Raw genomic sequence first — 19,474 nt, forward strand, 5'->3', positions numbered from 1 at the left:
TCTATTCAGTCATCTCTCTTCTCCAAGCTGAAGAACCTTAATTTGTTCAATATCCTTAATAATTTTTACAGCCCTTCTCTATGTCTTTTTTGAGCTTGGATAACATCATTCAACCTATTATTTTAATAATAGTTGTATTGGGATTTTGAAAGTAATCAAGAATTTCTTTATTGTAGATACCTCCCTTAGAGGGTTGTTTTTTTAAAAATAGTATCTTGAAAATGCCAACATAAAGCTCTCCAAGTGCATAAAGTCCGGAGTATTCCATTGAGTTCCCTATGCCGTGTCTCTGGAAAAAAATACTTGGTTCACTTGTCCCTTGGTGTCAGGCCAAGTTTTGCACACTCTAAGGCAGGATCTGGCGATGACCAGCATCCACACCTCCATTGTTGCTAGCAAGACACTCGGAAATAAAATGCTGGCTGGATTATATCCTTGGTAAAGAAAGGGGTGGTGGTGGTTGGGGGGGGGGGGCAAGGCGCAGAGGAGTTCCCCTCCAGATGCACTATTTCAGGAAGCCCTCCTTTCCCCCAATTGCTGGCACTGCTGATACGTCTTCCAATGAAAACAGGTTTCCTGATCAAGGGTGCGCTCAACTTTTTGGTAATGTTGATCAAACGAGTGCTTCTGTATCTCTCCATTTATTCTTCTTTTTTTGTGTGCATCTTTCTTTCTCTCCCTCCCTCCCTCCAGCTAGGGAACAAAGTCCTTCAGTGTTTAACATGGAGTTCCAGTCCCAGCACCTCCCCCCACCCCCCCTCCACCACATTCCAGTTCTAAACCAAAGTTTCCCTGTGCTTCCTTCTTCCCAAACCATCCCTGCCTCCAGAACTCCCACCCCCATCCCAAACCCTGCCACTGAAGGACTGGATTGGGACCCAAAAGCCCCCCAGCCCTGTACAGACAGGAGAACTCAGGATATCCCGCCTGGGGGAGGCGGAGTCTGGGAAGGGGATGAAAAATCCAGCCCTAGCAAGCAGAGACAAAAAAAAAAGAAGAAAATGCATCAACTTTTGTCTCCTCCTCCTCCTCCTCTTCTGCAGCTGGAGTCCAGACTGGGCTCAGACCTTGCCTGGCAGGGATAAGCAAATGCAAGCTCTGTGCTAGCAAAGACTTTCAAAAAGGAGGATCTCAGATTTTTTTCTGTCCCCTGTAAAGGCTAGATGTGGGGCCCAGGACATGGAAAACCTTACTTTCTGTGAGCAAGGAAAGAAAGAAGCCACAACAGAGCACAGCCACTGGAGATAGCACACTGGAAGAGCGAGACTGCAGGTGATGCCCTACTGAAAGAGCAGGTAGAGTGCAAGATTTTTGGAGGTAATACCCAGAAAGCAACCGAGCAGCCAGTGAGACCTTTTTGGGACACTTTGATGGCGCAGAGTTGGGCGAGAGTGTGATCACTTAGGATTGCTCTAGGAAAGTGCATTGTTTGTGACACAGTCACTTTGAATTCTAGGCTGGCATTGCGGTGAGGGAGACACTGAAGTGGCACATTGGCAAGAGAAAACTCACAATAATACCTGAGCCACAGGGCTTATTTTTGCACTCTTTCACTGAATCACTAGTGGGTGTGCAGTTGACTCCTCTCGGGCACGAAATGGATCGCCTGGGGGAGGGAGTTAGCAAGATTCTGGAAAAACTGAAACTGTCCGACTCAGGCAGCACGAAATCCAACAAGAAGAAGGGCGAAACAACCGCTGAGCCGGTGGACACCGGCAATGGTCCATTTAAAGATAAGTTTCTGCGCCGATCCCGCTGGCGGCTAAGCAGCCCCGGGCCAGGCTCCATGGCAGCAGGAGTGGTGGAGAGACGAGTCAGGCTCAGGGATTCTGATCCCCAGGAGGCAGCAGTGGAGAGGAGTCATCGACTCTCCCTGGACTTGCACCAGTACAGTTCTGGGGAATGGGAGGAGCGGCCACGGGCTTTGCAACGCTACAGCGCTGGCGACTTGGGCGGTGAGCTGGGGCTCCGTGTAAACCCGCCAGGTCGACAACCCATAGGGGCTGTAAGTGCACGCTCCAGTTTTGCCAGTACAGCCAGCAACAGCAGTAAGCGCTCATCCACCAGCCTGGCTCTGGAATCCGGCTACAGCAATCGCACCAGTGGCATTAGCCTTGGCTATGACCAGCGACATGCCAGCCCTTTTCCAGAACTGCAAGAGTCCCTACACCTCCTCTGGCAACAGGACAACCGTCACTCCTACCCACCGGCGCTCGGCAGCTTCCCTGTCCACCTGCCCATCCGCCACTCCATCACAGGCTATGTGGAGCTGGCCCCCAGGGGCCCAGAACCACAAGTCTCTGTTGGGGTGGGCTTCAAAGAGGACTCAAAGCTGGGGCTGGGTGCAGCTGGTGCTGAGGAAGAAAAGCCCGGATGGGACAAGAGGCTCACTCCAGTACCCAAGACATCCCAGGCCAGGGGACAGGAACCCGACAACAGAGAGGATTATTTTGGTGAGTATGCAAACCAGGGTCACCAAATAACTTCTGGTTGGTAACTTTTGATTGTGGACAAACTCTTCCAGGTTCAGATTTCCACTCTATTTCCCTTTTCCTGAGCTGGAAGTTTATCCCTGGGAGTTTGCATGCGCTAAGGACCTGTAGGGGATAGTGGTGTGGGCGTTAGCTGGATAAAATGGTGGAGGAGTGTTAGCTGGGGAGGGAACTGTAGGAAATGTTGTGGGAGGACTGCCAGACAGACCCTTTCATGCTGCAACCTCTCTCTTAGCCAGGTGCCCTCCCCTCCTCCCCGAGATGCTACTGGTCCTGCTCACACATGCCCTGTGGAATGCGTGCCTCACGCTCCCTACCACAGGAATTCAGGGAATGCGATGGATGAGAGAGGAGCAGCAAGTAGGCTCCTGTCTTACCTGAGGTGCCGCACAGGAAGGGAAGGGCCTGAACATTCCTCTAAGATCCAGACTCTAGGTGGCCACTCTTCCCCACAAACAATGTGCTCCCCCACCCCCTCAGTCAGCCTTCCTTTCTTAACCCTGCGGATCCAGGATTTCCAGGGATGGCTTAACCATTGACCAGTCTAGGTGGTCATCAAGAGAAGCATAAGAATAATCACACAGGGTCAGACCAGTGGTCCATCTAGCCCAGTATCCTGTTTCCACAATGGCCAATCCAGGTCACAAGTACCTGGCAGAAACTCAAACATTCCAGAACTCCAAAGAGTAGCAAGATTCCAGAATCCTAAACAGTAGCAAAGTTCTGGAACCCCAAAGAGTAAGGAAGATTCTGGAACCCCAAAGAGTAGCAAGATTCCAGAATCCTAAACAGTAGCAACGTTCCATGCTACCGATCCCAGGGCGAGCAGTGGCTTCCCCTATGTCTGTTTCAATAGCAGACTGTGGACTGTTCCTCCAGGAACTTGTCCAAACTTTTTGGAGGGCGGCAGGGAGCACCTTCTGCAAACTCAAAGACTATCAGCATACACTGTTATCTGCAGGAAGGGTGGACAATTTTCAAACAACCCATTCCCTAAGATAATTACGTTTTGGAATTTGCCTTCAATTGTGAAGTCCAAGTGTGTCTTTATGCAGGATATTTTTGGGAGGGGGGATTGGGATAACCACGACTGTTAAGTTTCAATTATCAAACTGTCAGAAGGGGTGGTGGGGAGCAGGGTCCAATGTTCCCTCTAAGGCAGGGGTGAGCAACCACATTCCTTGGGGGCTAAAACCCAGTCGGGTTTTCAAATATTTTCACAGCGAGTATGATTGAGAAGCAGTACATGCACATCACCCGTCATGCATATTCATTGTGCAAAGCTTGAAAAGCTGACTGGGTTGTGGCCTTTGAGGACCATGATTGCCCACCCCTGCTCTAAGGCGTGTGGGAATCTGTTGCCCTTGTTGGAGATGGTGCAAGAATCTAACAGCAGCTTCGGCGAGATTCCCGAGGGAAGTGCCACCCCTGCAGGTCTAAAAGCACGAGATGGCTGCGCCACCCCTAATGGTAAGGACGCAAGCAATGGCCGCCTGCATGTTTAGAGGGAACAATGGTGAGGTCCTGAAATTCACCTAGGATACTTGGCCCCGATCATTCCCTACTGCTCCTCCCAAGCAAGCTCCCCCCCCCCCCATTTGCTACAACTTTCCCCAATCCCAGCTCTCCTCCTCCTCCATTTGTTACAGCTTTCTCCCCCCCCCCCAAGACAATAGTCATCCACCATTCTGCATTCTTCACACATTGCACTGTAGGAACCGTTGTTGTGCCCGTTTGTGGCAGGTTTAAGCTTGTTTGGCTGCCACAAGAGAAAGTAGGTGCTTTTTTGCAAGATAATTGTCACTATTAAGCCCAGACATGTACTGCACACTCCATCCATAGATCATGTCTCTGTAATGTGCTAAAAAGGGAGAGAACGTGATTCTCCCAAAGTACATAAGAACACAAGAGTAGCCATAATGGGTCACACCAATGGTCCAGCTAGCCTGGTATCCTGTTTCCACAGTGGCCAATCCAGGTCACAAATACCTGGCAGAAACCCATGTGGGGATTCCTGAGATCACAACTAAAGCCCAGAGAGCAGAAGCGACTCCCCCAGGATCACACAGAGAGCGTCAGTGACAGAGTCGGGGGTTAGAACTGAGGCCCCTAGAGATAAAATGGCTCCCCCAGGGTCCACACAGAGTCAGTTATGGAGCCAGATATTAGAACTGAGGCACAGGGAGATAAAGTGACTCCCCAAAGGTCACACAGAGAGTCAGTGACAGAGCTGGGTATTAGCAGAAGTTCAGATTAACAACTGGCATGTAAATTGTCAGAAAGGCCCTCCAGAGTATGGGGGTCTTCTCCTTCTCTGCCCCCATCCCCACCCCCGGAGCTGGGGATTAGAACTAAAGGATGGGGAAAAAAGTAACTCTCCCAGGGTCACTTATAAACGGTGAATGACAAAGCCAGGGATCAGAACTGGAGCTCATGGAGATAAAGTGCTTCTCTGAAGGTTTCATTGTGGGGATTAGAACTGAAGTATAGGAGGATAAAGTGACCTACCAACCCCCACCCCGAGTAACAGAGACTGGATTAGAACCTAGAATCCAACGTGCTGAAGACCATCAGTGACTGAATATTTCTTTCTTTTCTCCAACAGGGACTTGTATAGAATGCAACAAAGGAATTTATGGGCAAAACAATGCCTGCCGAGCTCTGGACTGCCTCTTCCATACTCACTGCTTCGTCTGCTGCTCCTGTGGTGAGTTACCCTGGTGAGCACAGCTGGACTGTGTGTGAGTGTGTGAAGCATGCACTGCTTCTACACACGCCAGACCTCTTCTGCATCGGGGTACTGTGCGTGTGTGTATAGGAAATGTCCATTGCCACTGCCTAAGCTGTCCATGGTCTGTGCGGGTCAATGTGTGTGTGCATTGCCACTGTCCATTATTCTGTGTGTGTGTATTGATGGGTGTAAATGTGAAGCTTGAACGGCTGGTGCATTTCTCAGTCTCTTGTTGGCAGTCTGTAGCTTCCAGGTGCAGTTCTGAGGCTCCGGCAGTTGGTAAGTTGCTAGGGGTACTTCTGAAAGGCAGGAATGTGAAAGGGGAGGGAGAGGAGCTTTATTTCAGTCTCTCCTTCTGACCGCAGAGAGGAGGCCACCTCAAGGAGCTGGGCTCCTGACATCAGAGGCCAAGAATGCGGAGAATTCCCTTTCAGGGCCGCTCTGCCTCCCCTTCACTTTCCTCCTAGGCTTAATCACAAGAAGTTTGGATCGATGTAGTATCTTTAATGGAAACATGAGTCCCAGAGCACTTTACAGATGTCTTGAAAAGAGTGTTCCACCATCTCTCCAGAGCGCAGTTTGGGGGGGGGCCAGGTTAATGTGGCAGAATTTAGAGAGGAGACTGATTATTAGTAAGTCAGGGAATTGGAACCCAAGCACAGGGAAACAAAGCAACTCCTCTAGATTCATATGCAGAATCAGAGCTGGAGATTAAAGCTAGGGCATGGAGAAGTGAAGTGACTCCCTCAGGGTCACACACAGCCAGGGACAGCGATAGGGATTAAAACTGAGACACAAGGAAGTAAAGTGAATCCCCAAGATATAGAGCGACATCCCCAGTGCCACATACACAGCGTCAGTAACACAGCCAGGGACCAAGACACAAGAAGACAGAGCAACTCCCCCAAACATCCACACAGCCATATTAATTTAGATTTTGAGCATAGCTACGCCGAGACAAATCACGTTTTGTCCTGAGGCAGTTTTTTTGCGAAACACCGGCCATTGTTGGCACAGGGATTTAATCAATTTTTGATCATTGAAGAAAACGCCCAACAGAAGATCAGAGTGAAGCTTTAAGTTAAGTTGTTGGTTTCTTCAACTATTTATAGAACTGAACTGAGTTAAGTTTAAATTTTGCACTTCAGTCGTAATGTTTTTTTTTTTTTTTTAAATGCCAATGAGGTGCTAAGAAGGTTTGTGAGGACGTCTAAGTTCCGAACCATGCCCTGAGCTGCCCCCCTCCCCATCAGTTCAATTTATTTATTTAATTTATACAAGTAGAAAGTTATTTATATTTTGATTTATGAAGTTATGTATTTATGCCTTATCTTTAGGTGGAATTATTTTTGATAATCCCTTCTCTTCAGAATCACAGGTCTTTGGAACGACCTTACTACCCCGCTGCGGAACCTGGGCTCCCTCCAATTATTCCGCAAGCAACTGAAAACCTGGCTTTTCACTAAAATGTAATTCTATCCCCCCTTACTCTTCTCTTCTATATATAAGTTCATGTAAACCGTGCCGAGCTCTACATCCATGGAGATGATGCGGTATATAAACTTAAGGTTTAGTTTAGTTTAAATAAAAGGCTTTCCTCAGAGTCACACACAGAGAGTGAAAGAACCGAGATTCTGAACTTGGACTCCAGCAAACCCCTCTTATCTTTTAGAATTCTTTTGGAAGAAATGGGATGTGCTCTTGGTTTGACTGCAGTTGGGTCTAGCATATGCTATGATGCTCCCTGAAGCATTGTCCAGGTGTTTGCATCTGAAACCTCTTAATCTGAGAGGGCCACTGGTTCTCATCAGCTACCTTGCTGGTTTTCTGTGGCCCAGGCCTGGTGCTGTTGACTCACTCTGTGATTCTTTCTTTCAGGACGGACCTTACGTGGAAAGGCATTCTACAACGTGAATGGCTCAGTGTACTGCCAGGAAGATTACATGGTGAGCAACCGGGCAAACTCTGTTCTGACCCATCTCCTCCTCCTCTTCCATGTCAGCATTTTGGGTCATTCTTCTCCAAAGGCTCATAACTGTTCTTGTTTTCTTCCAATTCACAGTTTTCGGGGTTTCAGGAAGCAGCAGAGAAATGCTGTGTGTGCGGTCACCTGATCCTAGAAAAGGTAGCAGCCACTGTGCAAACACCACTGTCCATTTAATTAGTATAGGGGTAAAAGCAAAAGGCATCACAAAGGGAGTGTACTAATAAAACTATTTTTGAGGTCTCGGCACTGAAACGGCCAAACCATTAGTTCAAGGTGGTTTACAACAAGGGTATTCCAGGGCAGGAGTGAGGGGCACTGGCGGAGCTTTGTATGGGGCTCTCAGTACTGAAATAGAGAGGAGGGGGCGAGACAGGTGTTGCAGAGTAGGAGTGAGTGAGGTGCACTGAGAATCCTGAGGGGGGAGGCAGGTGCTGCAAAATCAGAGTGAGGTACACCGAGAGTTGCATTTGGAGCCTCAGCACTGGAAGTGCAGGAATTGGGAAACCCCCTTATATACCGACCAAGACGACCAACTACAAAACATTCAGGAAAGAACTGAAAACTATACTTTTCAAAAAATTTGTCAAATGAGCTAATCAAAAACCTTATAAACCCTCCCCCCAAACCCATCGCTCATGCTAGTCTTCAGTTCGTGTAAGCTCACTCTATCTATCAACTCTGTAAGCTTCCTGGGAATGCCCAGGCCAACTCTTTCCGTAAACCGCCTAGAACTGAAAGGTATTGGCGGGATAGAAAACACTAATGTAATGTAATGATAGATAGGCTCCACCCAGTGCATTCCAGGATGCACCACGTGGGGTGGGGCGCTGCCATTTTGAACAGCAGGAGCGAATGAGCATTGTTCCTACCTCCTACAAGATATAGGGCTTCGAGGGGGAGGGGAAGGAGGGAGAGCTTCCACTAGACTACCAGGCCTAATGACTGGGTGGTGGGCATGGCTTAGTATAGCCTAGCCAAGAGGGGGAGCACTGAACCACAAGGGCATTTTTTGATTGAAGGGATGGAGGGATCTAGGGGGGGGGCACTAGATCACCTCGGCACTTTTTTCAAGGTTTGAGGAAGGTGGGGGATCAGGTCAGGGTGGACACTAGAGATAGGGTTGTGGGAGAGGGGGTAAGGGGAATGGGGTAGGTTAGGTTGAGGGTAAGGGGCTTGCCATGTCATGCTTTTTTTTTGAATGCCAAGGGGAAGGGGGTGACATCGAAAATGACAGATAGTAGTGTCTAATCCATAAACGCATGGAGTGATTTCAACCAAACTTGGTACACTTATGCCTTACTATTGGGAAAAATACTGTGTGGGTGGGAAGGGGGGTGACATGTAAAAATTATCAAAACCGACAGATATTAGTGTCTAACCCCTAGTTTTTGGGCTCACTGAGATGAATACTGACACTCCCGATGCTGTTTAAATCCAAGTTCAGTCCCATAGAGAGGGCCATTCCTGTAGGACATGTGGGGGTGGGACATTTTGGGATAAATAAATATCCAGCCAACGCCGGGTAATCTGCTAGTATAAAGATAAAAATCTTTTAGATACCCTATAGAAAATTCTTTAAAAATTTGCTGGATCAGTGAAGATTTGATGTAAACATCTCCTAACAGCAATGGAGTTTCAAATTTGATTACGGCTTGATATACCGCTTTAAAATCCAAAGCGGTTTCCAACATATAAAATCTAAAAAACTTTTTAAAAAATGGAGTGGAGTTACATCGCTGAGATCCTGAGAGAAACAGAAGTCTCAATTAAAGTATAGTATGAGAGTATACATTTAGGGCTCCTTTTACAAAGGCACTCTAGCTGCTACCACCTCCTTTTAAGCAGGTGGTAATTTTTCGGCTAGCGCGCAGTAATCTTGTATGTGCGCTAAAAACGCTAGCACACTTTAGTAAAAGGAGCCCTTAATGATACTATACTGAAGGATATAAGAACTGCTGTTTGAAACAGTAAGGCGTGAACTCTTCTGTAACTTATGCTCTTTCTCTTGGCAGATTCTTCAAGCTCTAGGGAAGATGTATCACCCAGGCTGTTTCCGCTGTGTGGTGTGTAACAAGAGCCTGGATGGGATCCCGTTCACAGTAGATCTTGCGCACCAGGTGTACTGTGTCATGGATTACCACAAGTAAGGAGACCTTGTCTTGATTCTGCCTTTTTTCCTCCCCGCACACCACAGGGGACTGACTTTGCTGCCACACCCCTCTCCTTTTTATCATTCTTACCAGACTTCTAGATGCTTTTTTTTTTTTTCCTTTTCCAGAATCTTTGGTCCAAAGTGCACTGCATGTGGACAACCTATTCTGCCCTCAGAGGTGAGTTCTTCAGGTCACAGCTCTTAAAGGCTACAAAATCCTTGGGCACCAGAGCATTCAATTTGCAGGAAATGACTGTGGGACTTAGAGCTTGTCTGGCAATAGCGCACTAGGGTGGGTCCCCTGGGTTCCACGCTTTGACAACACAGCCAACAATTCTCCCACTAACCACACCAGGTAAAGGTGTGCCACCAATTGGCATTGTTTTAAAATACTTGCAGTATGTACCGGATCTGGGTAATTCAAACCATCGATAGTGCCCAGCATGAAGAAGTAATGAGAAGGCCCCACACAGCCTGGTTTGACCTAGGTCCTGCATCCCCCTAAGTCAGTTCTGGTAGGACCCATGATGCTCTAGTACCTGGGGAGGGCTCAATTTGGTGGCAGATCCAGGAAGATGGTTCTACTTAGTAGCAGCAAGCCTGGGATCCAGATTGTAATATCATGCGACACATGACTGTTTTAACTCTCACTTCTTTGTGGCAGGGCTCAGAAAATATTGTGCGGGTGATATCCATGGACAATGAATACCATTTCGAGTGTTATCACTGTGAGGTGAGTGGTGCTTGGGGGCCTTGTATGTTCCCACATTGACCCTTACTGGTGGAAAGACCATGTTTAAACATGTTCCCCCCCTCAGTGGCTGATCATGACCAAGCTCAGAACTGGGGAATTTGGCAGTGCATGCTGGGATATGTAATTTGTCCATACCAAAGTGCAGAAGAACTTTCCCAGTAGCAGCACAGGATTTTGAGGAAATATACTGTATATACTCAAATATAAGCTGAGATTTGGGAGCCAAAAAAGGCCCCAAAATGGGGGTCCCGGCTTATATTTGGGTCAGCGCCCACCTGCTCCCCTCCTGGATATATTGCGGTCCTCTTCTGGGCCTACTGTAAGACTTGGTGGTCCAGCAATGGGCTGGCCAAACACAAACACACTGAGGAAATTACTTGACTTTCATTTTATTTCTTGCAAAAATCTTCAAACAATGTTAAAAATTGATCCACATTGATTACATTGGCATTCAACGGACCCAGCAAGGGCCGTGTTTCGGCAAACAAGCCTTCCTCAAAGGTCCAGTAAGGAAGTATTGATTGGATATGCAAATGTGGAACTAGTTATTCAAATCTTGAAGAGACGATATGAAGAAACAAGCCAAAGGTACACCGCTAGTGCACAGTAGCTTTACTAACGGCGTACCTTTGGCTTGTCTCCTCAAGATTTGAATAACTAGTTCCACATTTGCATATCCAGTCAATACTTCCTTATTGGACCCTTGAGGAAGGCTTGTTTGCCGAAACACGGCCCATGTCGGGTCTGTTGAATGCCAATGTAATCAAAGTGAATCAATTTTTAACATTGTTTGAAGATTTTTGCAAAGAAATAAAAGGAAAGTCAAGAACACTATAATTTCCGCAGTGTGTTTGTATTTGGACTGCTCCGTTTCCTATGGAATATTGGGTCTTCTTTTTTATGCTTTGCTCCAGCAGTGGGCTGGGACAGAAGGGATCGTTGCTGTCTCCTGTCCCAGCCGTCTCTAAAAACGTTAACTTCTCTCCTGCTTCTCCCACATACCTTTCAATTCCCTGGTTGTCCAGTAGTGGGCCGGGACAGGAAGGATCCCTCCCGCCTCCTGTCCCGGCTAACTGTTAAAACTTTTACCTCCATCCTGCCTCCCCATGTACCTTTAAAATCCTCAGTGGTCCAGCAGTGAGCAGGAGCTCCCTTGTTCCTACCCCGTGGAGAGCCACTAGTGAATGGCTGCTGCGAGTTCTCACGAGTCCCATGAGAACTCGCTGCAGCCATTCACTAGTGGCTCTCCATACGGCAGGAGCACGGGAAGACCACTCCTGCTCTGGTTCACTGCTGGACCACTGGGGATTTTAAAGGTACACAGGAGAGGTGGGAGGGAGGTATAAGTTGTAACAGTTGGCCTGAACCGAAGGCGGCCCACCACTGGACCACCAGGTCTTACGGCAGACCTGGTGGAAGCCTGCAAGGCATTAGGAAGAAAGGAGGGACAGGGTACAGGGCAGGGGGAGACAGGGTACAGAGCCTGGCAGGGCAGGGAGGGAGAGGGGCTGGGTGCAGAGCCTGGCAGGGTACTTGAATATTAACAACCCCCCCCCCCCCCCGGTTTATATTTGAGTCAATCTTTTTTCCTTCCTTCTGGGAGGAAAAGGGTTACCTTGGTTTATATTCAGGTTGGCTTATATTAAAGTATATATGGTAATTCATCATCATGTAATTTCTTTCTACCAAACTCATACAAGTGATGATAAACTCACATTCTTAGTGAAATGATTAAACACAGGGGGGCGAGCGGGGGAAAGAGACAGCAATCTGAGATCCCTCCCAATTCTGTGCCCACAAGTGGTTCTCAACCCAGTCCTTGGAACACTTCCAGCTAATCAGGTTTTCAGGATATCCATAGTGAATACGCATGAGATAAATAAAGGTAGGGCATGCAAATATATCTCATGCACATTCATTGGGGGTATCCTGAAAACCCAACTGGCTGGATGTCTCAAGTACAGGGCAGAGAATCCCTGGTGTACAGAGCTGAGTCGCCCAGTCTTTGGAACCCACCCAGCCAGTCAGGTTTTCGATGGATTTACATACCTAGGAAGCAGTGCATGCAAATCTATGTCACACATCTTCATTATGGAAAATGACATTTAATGTGAACAAGTGCAAAGTGGTGCATGCGGGAGAGAGGAACCCGAACTGTAGCTAAGTGACGCTGGGTTCTATGTGAAGAGTCACTGCCCAGGAAAAGGATCTAGGTGTCATTGTTGAGGATACATTGAAACCATCAGCTCAATGTGTGGAATGATCAGGAAAGGAATGGAAAACAAAGATGAAATTATTATGGTATGACTGCATCTCGAATACTGTGTACAGTTCTCGTCACCATATCTCAAAAAAAATATAGCGGAATTAGAAAAGGTACTGAGAAGGGCGATGAAAATGATAAAAGGAATGGAACGACTTCCCTATGAGGAAAGGCTAAAGCAGTTAGGGCTCTTCAGCTTGGAGAAGAGACGACTAAGGGGTGATATGAAAGAGGTCTATAAAATACTGTAGAGTGGAAAAGGTAGATATGAACAGTTTGTTCACTCTTTCCAAAAATACTAGGACTAAGGGGCTTGCGATGAAGCTACTAAGTAGTAGATTTAAAACTAGCCAGAGAAAATATTTCTTCACACAGCGTGTAATTAAACTCTGGAATTCGTTGTCAAGAGAATGTAGTGAAATCAGCTTAGCAGGCTTTAAGAAAGGTTTGGATAATTTCTTAAAAGAGAAGTCCATAGGCCATTATTGAGATGGCTTGGGGAAATCCACTGGTTATTCCTAAAATAAGCAGCATAATATCTGTTTTACTACTTGGGATCTAGCTAGGTACTTGGGATCTGGGTTAGCCATTGTAAGAAATAGGATACTAGGCTTGATGGACTTTTGATCTGTCCCAGTATTGCAATTCTTATGTTCTTATTATTGATATCTCAAAATTAATCTGGATGGGTGTATCCTGGGTTGACAACCCCTGCTCTGTGCAAACTTCAGTCTATGCCTAGTGCATAGTAAAGTGGTACAGTGAGCAGAGAGGTGTATTGTCTATGAACAGGATCAACCTTCTAATATTCCTCTCTCTTGCTCTTAGGATTGTGGTCTGCAGCTCAGTGACAAGGAAGGCTTCTGTTGCTTCCCCTTGGACGGTCACCTGTTGTGCTACACCTGCCACATTCAGCGACAAGCCTCATCCAAGTCCACTTATAACTGAGAGCTACTGTGTCTTTATCACTGTGTGACACTGTCTCCGTTAAAGAGATGGATTCAGTGCAAATGACTAACGGTTAAAGCAGGGGTGCCCACACTTTTTGGGCTTGCGAGCTACTTTTAAAATGACCAAGTCAAAATGATCTACCAACAATAAAATTTAAAAAAAAAAACACAACACACACTGTATGCATACAATTGTTAATTATCATTCCTATTCTGGGGTTTTTTCAAAGAGGTCAAAGGAGATGACTCTATGCACTGTCACCTCAGTAACAACCATACAAAAATAGACAAATACCCACCCCCTCCCTTTTTACTAAACCACGATAGCAGTTTTTAGCGCAGGGAGCTGCGCTGAATGCCCAGCGCTGCTCTCGACGCTTATAGGCTCTCTGCGCTAAAAACCTCTATTGCGGTTTAGTAAAAGGGGACCATATTGTAAAATATAGAGAGCAGATATAAATTCAGACACATTTTGATCACTAAATTTAAAATAAAATCATTTTTTCTACCTTGTCTGGTGATTTCATGAGTCTCTGGTTGCACTTTCTTCTTCTGACTGTGCATCCAATCTTTCTTCCCTTCTTTTAGCCTGTATGCTTCCTCTCTTCCTGACCTCATTCCCCCCCCAATGTTTTCTTCTTCTCTCCTTGCCCTCTCTTTCTTTCTCTCTTCGTGTCCCCATTCTTTTTTTCTGTTTCTCTTCTTTCCTTCTGTCTCCCTGCCTGCCCTCTTTCTCCCTCCCTGCCCACCCACAAGCCACTGCTTCTGCCGCTGCCATCGGATAACAGGCCCCCAAAGCCGCCGGCCAAGCTCTCCTTGCTTCGGGCCCACCAGCATTCCTCTCCCCGACGTCAATTTTGCCGTCGGAGAGGAAGTTCCGCTGGCCAGAACTTCCTCTCCGACGGCACAATTGAGGTCGGGAAGAGGAAGGCTGATCGGCCCAAGATCGACATTTTGGGAAAAATGCTACCGGGTCCTGCCTTTGAGGAAACAGAAAGTAGGCAGGACCTGGCAGCAAGAAGAGCAAATCGCAAGCTTCACTGACCTGTCTCCCGCTTTAGCCCGCGAACAGGGCTCTAACATGTGCGTGCCGGCTTCCCTTCTTACCCCCTCCCCCTCCCCGGACATAACTTCCGGTTTCAGAGGGAAGCGAAGGGAAGCCGTACAAGCACATGTTAGCCCCCGGAGCATAAGTTCTCCAAGCCTTTTTTTGTTTTTTATTTTAAATGTTGAGCAGCGGAGGCAGCAGCAGAATTCAGGAGCGGGCCAGTCAGGAGGGGAAAAAAGAGAAGGGAAGAAGGGAACCCGTTCTGCGATCGACTGGGGTCGCCTGAGCGAGCGACCTGTCGATCGCGATCGACGCGTTGGGCACCCCTGGGTTAAAGGTTCAAGTGGAGCTTGTTCCCTTTTCCTGGCTTGCTAGGATGGTCGGATGTCTATGGAACAAATGCGCCACCTTGTGGACACTAAGCAATTCACGGGGTTATATTTGCCAAGGACCAATTTTTTTAATCTTGCCCTTTCTTTCAAAGCATGTGTGGGTGACACGCTGCTTCAGCAGGGGGCCTATCCCCGGTCTGCTGCCCACATCTGGAAAGCTCCAAGACTATTTTAAAATTCCAGGATAACTTCTGGACAATGCAGGTGTTGCACATCTCGTGGTTCCTTCCACTGTGCATTCCTTAGGCCAGTGTTTCCCCAACCAGCGTGCCTTCTGACGCGATCAAGTAAGCCACAGAAGAGTCAGCAGTGCCTACGTTCAGGTCCAGAGAAGCACCTGGGCTCTGTTCTCAGCACCTCCCAGTAAGGGCTCTTAAATGCGCAACAGTTCCTTTCTGATAGTATAAATAGTCACACATCCATATCTCCTTCCAAGTTACAGCATCAGCCCCAGATTATGAGATGGGGCAGCATGCAATCGGACCCTTTCTGTGCGGCACATACATTGCACACAGAATTTCATCTCACCTACTTCCCGTTTTCGTACTCTCAGCCTTTGGCCGAGTCTTGTTCCTGTTCACACTACCTGCTCTGCAGAGATTGGTGTATCGTACAATACTTTTGTTACATAGGTGTGCCTTGGGTTTGAAGAGGCTGGAAAGCACAACCTTTGGCTATATGAGTTCTCTCCGTCTGTAGCGATCATGGCTGGTGCAACCATTGGGCAACACTGAATATTCACTGAGGGTAGCCCAGATAGCAGACCTGATAAAGGGAGGGGGAAACTTTTCTGAGAGTGGAGATGATAACCACCTTCTCCCCAATGCATGAGTTAAGAAGTGACACTCATCCCTCTCCCAAGCTCCCATCATGCAGTCTCCACACTGAATAGCCAGGACTATCCCTATCTTTTTCTTTGTAGTCCAATGGCCAGGTTCATTTGCACTTTCTGATGACCCTGAAAACTTGACCTCTGTGCATCAATCAGTCTCCAAAGTGGTTCCCTTTCTTCTTGTGCAAAGACTTTTTACATTTTGAAATCTCTTTTTAATTATTTGTTGTTGTTGTAATTTGTTGCTTTAATTATTAAACCATTGTTGCAGTTAGCAGCAGACTGATGGATTTCCTTTTTTGGGGGGTGAAAGGGTGGGGAAGAGGTAAAAAGAATTCATTCTGGGGTGCTCCAAATTTCACCCTGTACCTGTAGTTAGACTATGTTTATTAGATATGCCATACAAATTAAAGTTGGAGTGGCTTATAACAAAATAAGGCAAATCAAATAAAAGAAAGGAACCAATCAAACAAGGCTGGATAGACATTCACAAGAAACAGTGATGTGCTACACCAGTGGTCTCAAACACGCAGCCCGGGGCCATATATGGCCCACCAGGTACTATTTTGAGGCCCTTGGTATGTTTATCATAATCACAACAGTAAAATAAAAGTTTGTTGATCATAAGTCTCTTTAGCTATAAATGACAATATTATTATTAAGACTTAGCCAAAAGGAAAGATTTATAAACTATAAAGCGTTTTACCTCATGCAAAATTGTCATTTCTTTAATAAGACATTAACTATTTTTTTCTGAGGCCCTCCAAGTACCTACAAATCCAAAATGTGGCCCTGCAAAGGGTTTGAGTTTGAGATCACTGAGCTACACTGGTCCCAGCAGTGGCTGGGCTATAAATTTATGATGAGGAATTAAAAGCCAATTGAAAAAAACTGCATTTTTAGTAATGATTTGAATTTAGGCTAGGCCAATTTAGAACAAAGATAAGGGGGTAGGCTATTTCAGAGGAAAGGGGATATCCCACCCACCACTGATTCCCATTTCTCCTTCTATCATCCCCTCTATCTGCCATATTCTTAACCTATTGCTGTGGGTATCCGCAGCTCTGTGGCTTTAGGGGGTTCCCCGAAGACCGTCATGTTTTCCCCTTCTCTCCACTGTCGTTGGCTTCCCCCTGGCCTCCCGGTCTTACTTTCAAAACTAATTATGGCCTGCAGAGGATCCCTGGTGATGTAGCGATTTTAGCAGGCTGCCGTCGGCTTCCACTGCACATTCCCTCTGCTGTGATTCATCCCAGACCAAAACAGGACGCTTACCTCTTTAAATGTTCGCCTGTGCGAGCAGCATCTTCCACATCTAAAAAGAGGCGTGTCTGGGTTTTCCTGGACGTCTGGTAACCCTAGTTAGGCTAGTCATGTCAGAGGGTGCTGGAGGGATGCTATTTATTTTAAATTTTGGTGGAACAGTGGGGAGAGTGATTAGGTAGATGGTGACTGTGGGGGTTCTATGTTGCCTTAAACCTGGTTGTAGGTTTTTGGTGTCAAGTCTCTCGTGGTAGACATCAGCGCACAGCCTTGCGTTGCCGTGGAGTAGCTAATAGGATATTTAGCATGCATTTTAATACACTGAGGGGTAAATTCTCTATAGTACGTCTAAACTTAGACGTCTGCAGTAATTGAATAATTACGGAGTTAAGGGTCTTAATGAGCATTAATTGTGAGTTAGACATAGCTAGACGTCAGGTAGACGTCCAGAAAAGATAGGCGTAGGATAGATGTCTGAAGAAAGCATAGTTGCGTCTATATATGTAGACGTGGGCGTGCCGTGGTCGTGACATGGGTGTGGTGATGGGCAGGCACTAGTTAGACGCTACTTAGGCGGCATACCGCGTCTAAATATCGTCTATAATATATCGCTGATTGACACTTGCGCTTGCTGGACGTCTAGAGCACGCCTAAATTTAGACGTACTATAGAGAATCTAGGCCTGAGTGCTGAGGTCTAGCACAGGGGTAAACCTCAGTGCAAGAAAACCCTTTTATGTTTTCAGGGCAAGAATCAAAGCGGTGTACAATTATAACCAAAGGGAGAGAAAAAGGATAAAACAGAATTGGAGAAAGAACATGAAAATTATTCTATAGAAGGAAATCAAGTCAAAGAGAAAGAGCCCTTAGGAATATAATGGGTTTCTTAGCGTCGTTGATGAATTCCCCCCCATATGTCACTTTGGCAATACATTTAAAAATTGTCATGCCAATAAAGTTATATGAATCTTGAATTCTATAAGGCTTTCTTATTGTACTTAACTTTCATTGCCACATACTGGACTCAGTGGTTTTTAAACACATTGGTTGCAACTTTGCTATCGTATTGAACAAACACTAGTTAAGAGCACTTTCTACATGAACACTGGAGGGCAGATTCTGAAAATGGCGGCGTTAAGTTAGGCAGCCTAACAATTGTTTTAATGGTTTAATTGCTTTAACTGCCTAACTTAATTGTGTTCGTGGTTAATAGACTTCACCAATCAAAAACCAATTAAAATCTTGTTAAAAAAAAGGCGCCTATAAAAGGGAACTGGAATCATGTCTACAGAGGTCAAAGTAAGCGTGGCTTGGGCCAGAAATGACCTTAGGTGCCGTTAGATGTGATTCTCCATCAAAAATAGGCTCTAGTAATGTAGGCTTTTAAAACACTCACCTACATTACTGGCGCCTAGCTTTAATGGGAGCTGCAGTTCTGCAAACAGTGCTATAGCATGATTGACACACCATCGGCACCGTTTTGTAGGTGGCCACTGATTATGGTGCTGTTTTCAGAATATCTCCCTATGTACCCCTCCCACTACAAGTTCTGCTCAGCTGATAAGTCCTTCCTATCTGTGCCCTTCTCTTCAACTGCCAACTCCAGACTCTGTCCCTTCTGCCTTGCTGCACCATATGCTTGGAACAAGCTGCCCGAATCCCTATGACGGGCTCCGTCTCTGCCAGGGACCATCTAGAAATGTCAGCCCACCTCTTTGAGAGTTCTTTTGTCTCCTAACTCCTTTCACCTTGGGTTCTGCATCCCCAACCCTATATGTCTGTCATGTCTGTCCAAGTTAGATTGTAAGCTCTTCTGGAAGGGACCATCTATAAATGTCAACCCACCTCTTGGAGAGTTCTTTAGACTCCTAACTCCTCTCATCTTGGGTTTTGCATCCCCAACCCTATATATCATGTCTGTCTGTCCAAGTTAGATTGTAAGCTCATCTGAGCAGTGACAGTCTATTAAATGTCAAAATGTACAGCACTGTGTATGCCTGTCAGCATAAGAAGTAGTAGGGGAGGGGGTCCAAAGAGAGGGGCATATGCCGGACTGAGGGGGGGAGGGGAAGAAAAAATGGGTCTTAAAACAGAGGAGAGGGAGAGAGAGGGTGGATAATGGAATGGAGGGAGGGAAAAGAAAGGGAAAGAAGTTGAACCCAAGGAATGGTATGGAGGGAGGGGGTTAGAAATACTGAATGGGGGGAGTGGTCAGAGAAATGCTGGACTGTGGGGATGGAGAGAAGAAAAAAGGAGAGGTGCCAAACCTCCAGGGGAGGGAAGGAAAACGTAAGGGGAGGACAGAGATAGAAGACGGATGAGCATGGAGAAAGAAGAAAACAAAGAGAAATCCAATGGGTCTGCAGTAAAAGGCGAACACTAAAAGCAAAAAAAAAAAAGACCGTAGAGTGAAATGTACAAGGTAAAGGACTGTTTATTAAAAGTATATACAAAAACTGTAATCCAGAAAAATGGCTCTCATATGCATGGGGGTACGGATAACGTGACCATTAATATTTTTCCTCAAAACGGGACAGGATTCCTCCTGGACCAGACTCCCCTCTCCCTCGGTACCTTTTTTTAATCCCGGTGCCTGCCTAGTCCCGTGCCG

The 19,474-nt window shown here is 46.5% G+C and overlaps 1 protein-coding gene across 1 annotated transcript; it reads left to right on the top strand.

The window, feature by feature from the left end:
• The first annotated feature begins 827 nt into the window (after positions 1-827).
• AJUBA (ajuba LIM protein) lies at positions 828-13,522 on the top strand. Its single transcript, XM_033925678.1, has 8 exons — positions 828-2,453; positions 5,098-5,199; positions 7,102-7,169; positions 7,286-7,348; positions 9,223-9,353; positions 9,489-9,540; positions 10,027-10,095; positions 13,208-13,522. Exons 1-8 carry the CDS (start codon positions 1,598-1,600, stop codon positions 13,325-13,327), a joined length of 1,461 nt encoding a protein of 486 aa, XP_033781569.1. The 5' UTR covers positions 828-1,597; the 3' UTR covers positions 13,328-13,522.
• Positions 13,523-19,474: the final 5,952 nt, after the last annotated feature.

Source organism: Geotrypetes seraphini, chromosome 16 (assembly GCF_902459505.1).
Source record: "Geotrypetes seraphini chromosome 16, aGeoSer1.1, whole genome shotgun sequence".
NCBI lineage: Eukaryota > Metazoa > Chordata > Amphibia > Gymnophiona > Dermophiidae > Geotrypetes > Geotrypetes seraphini.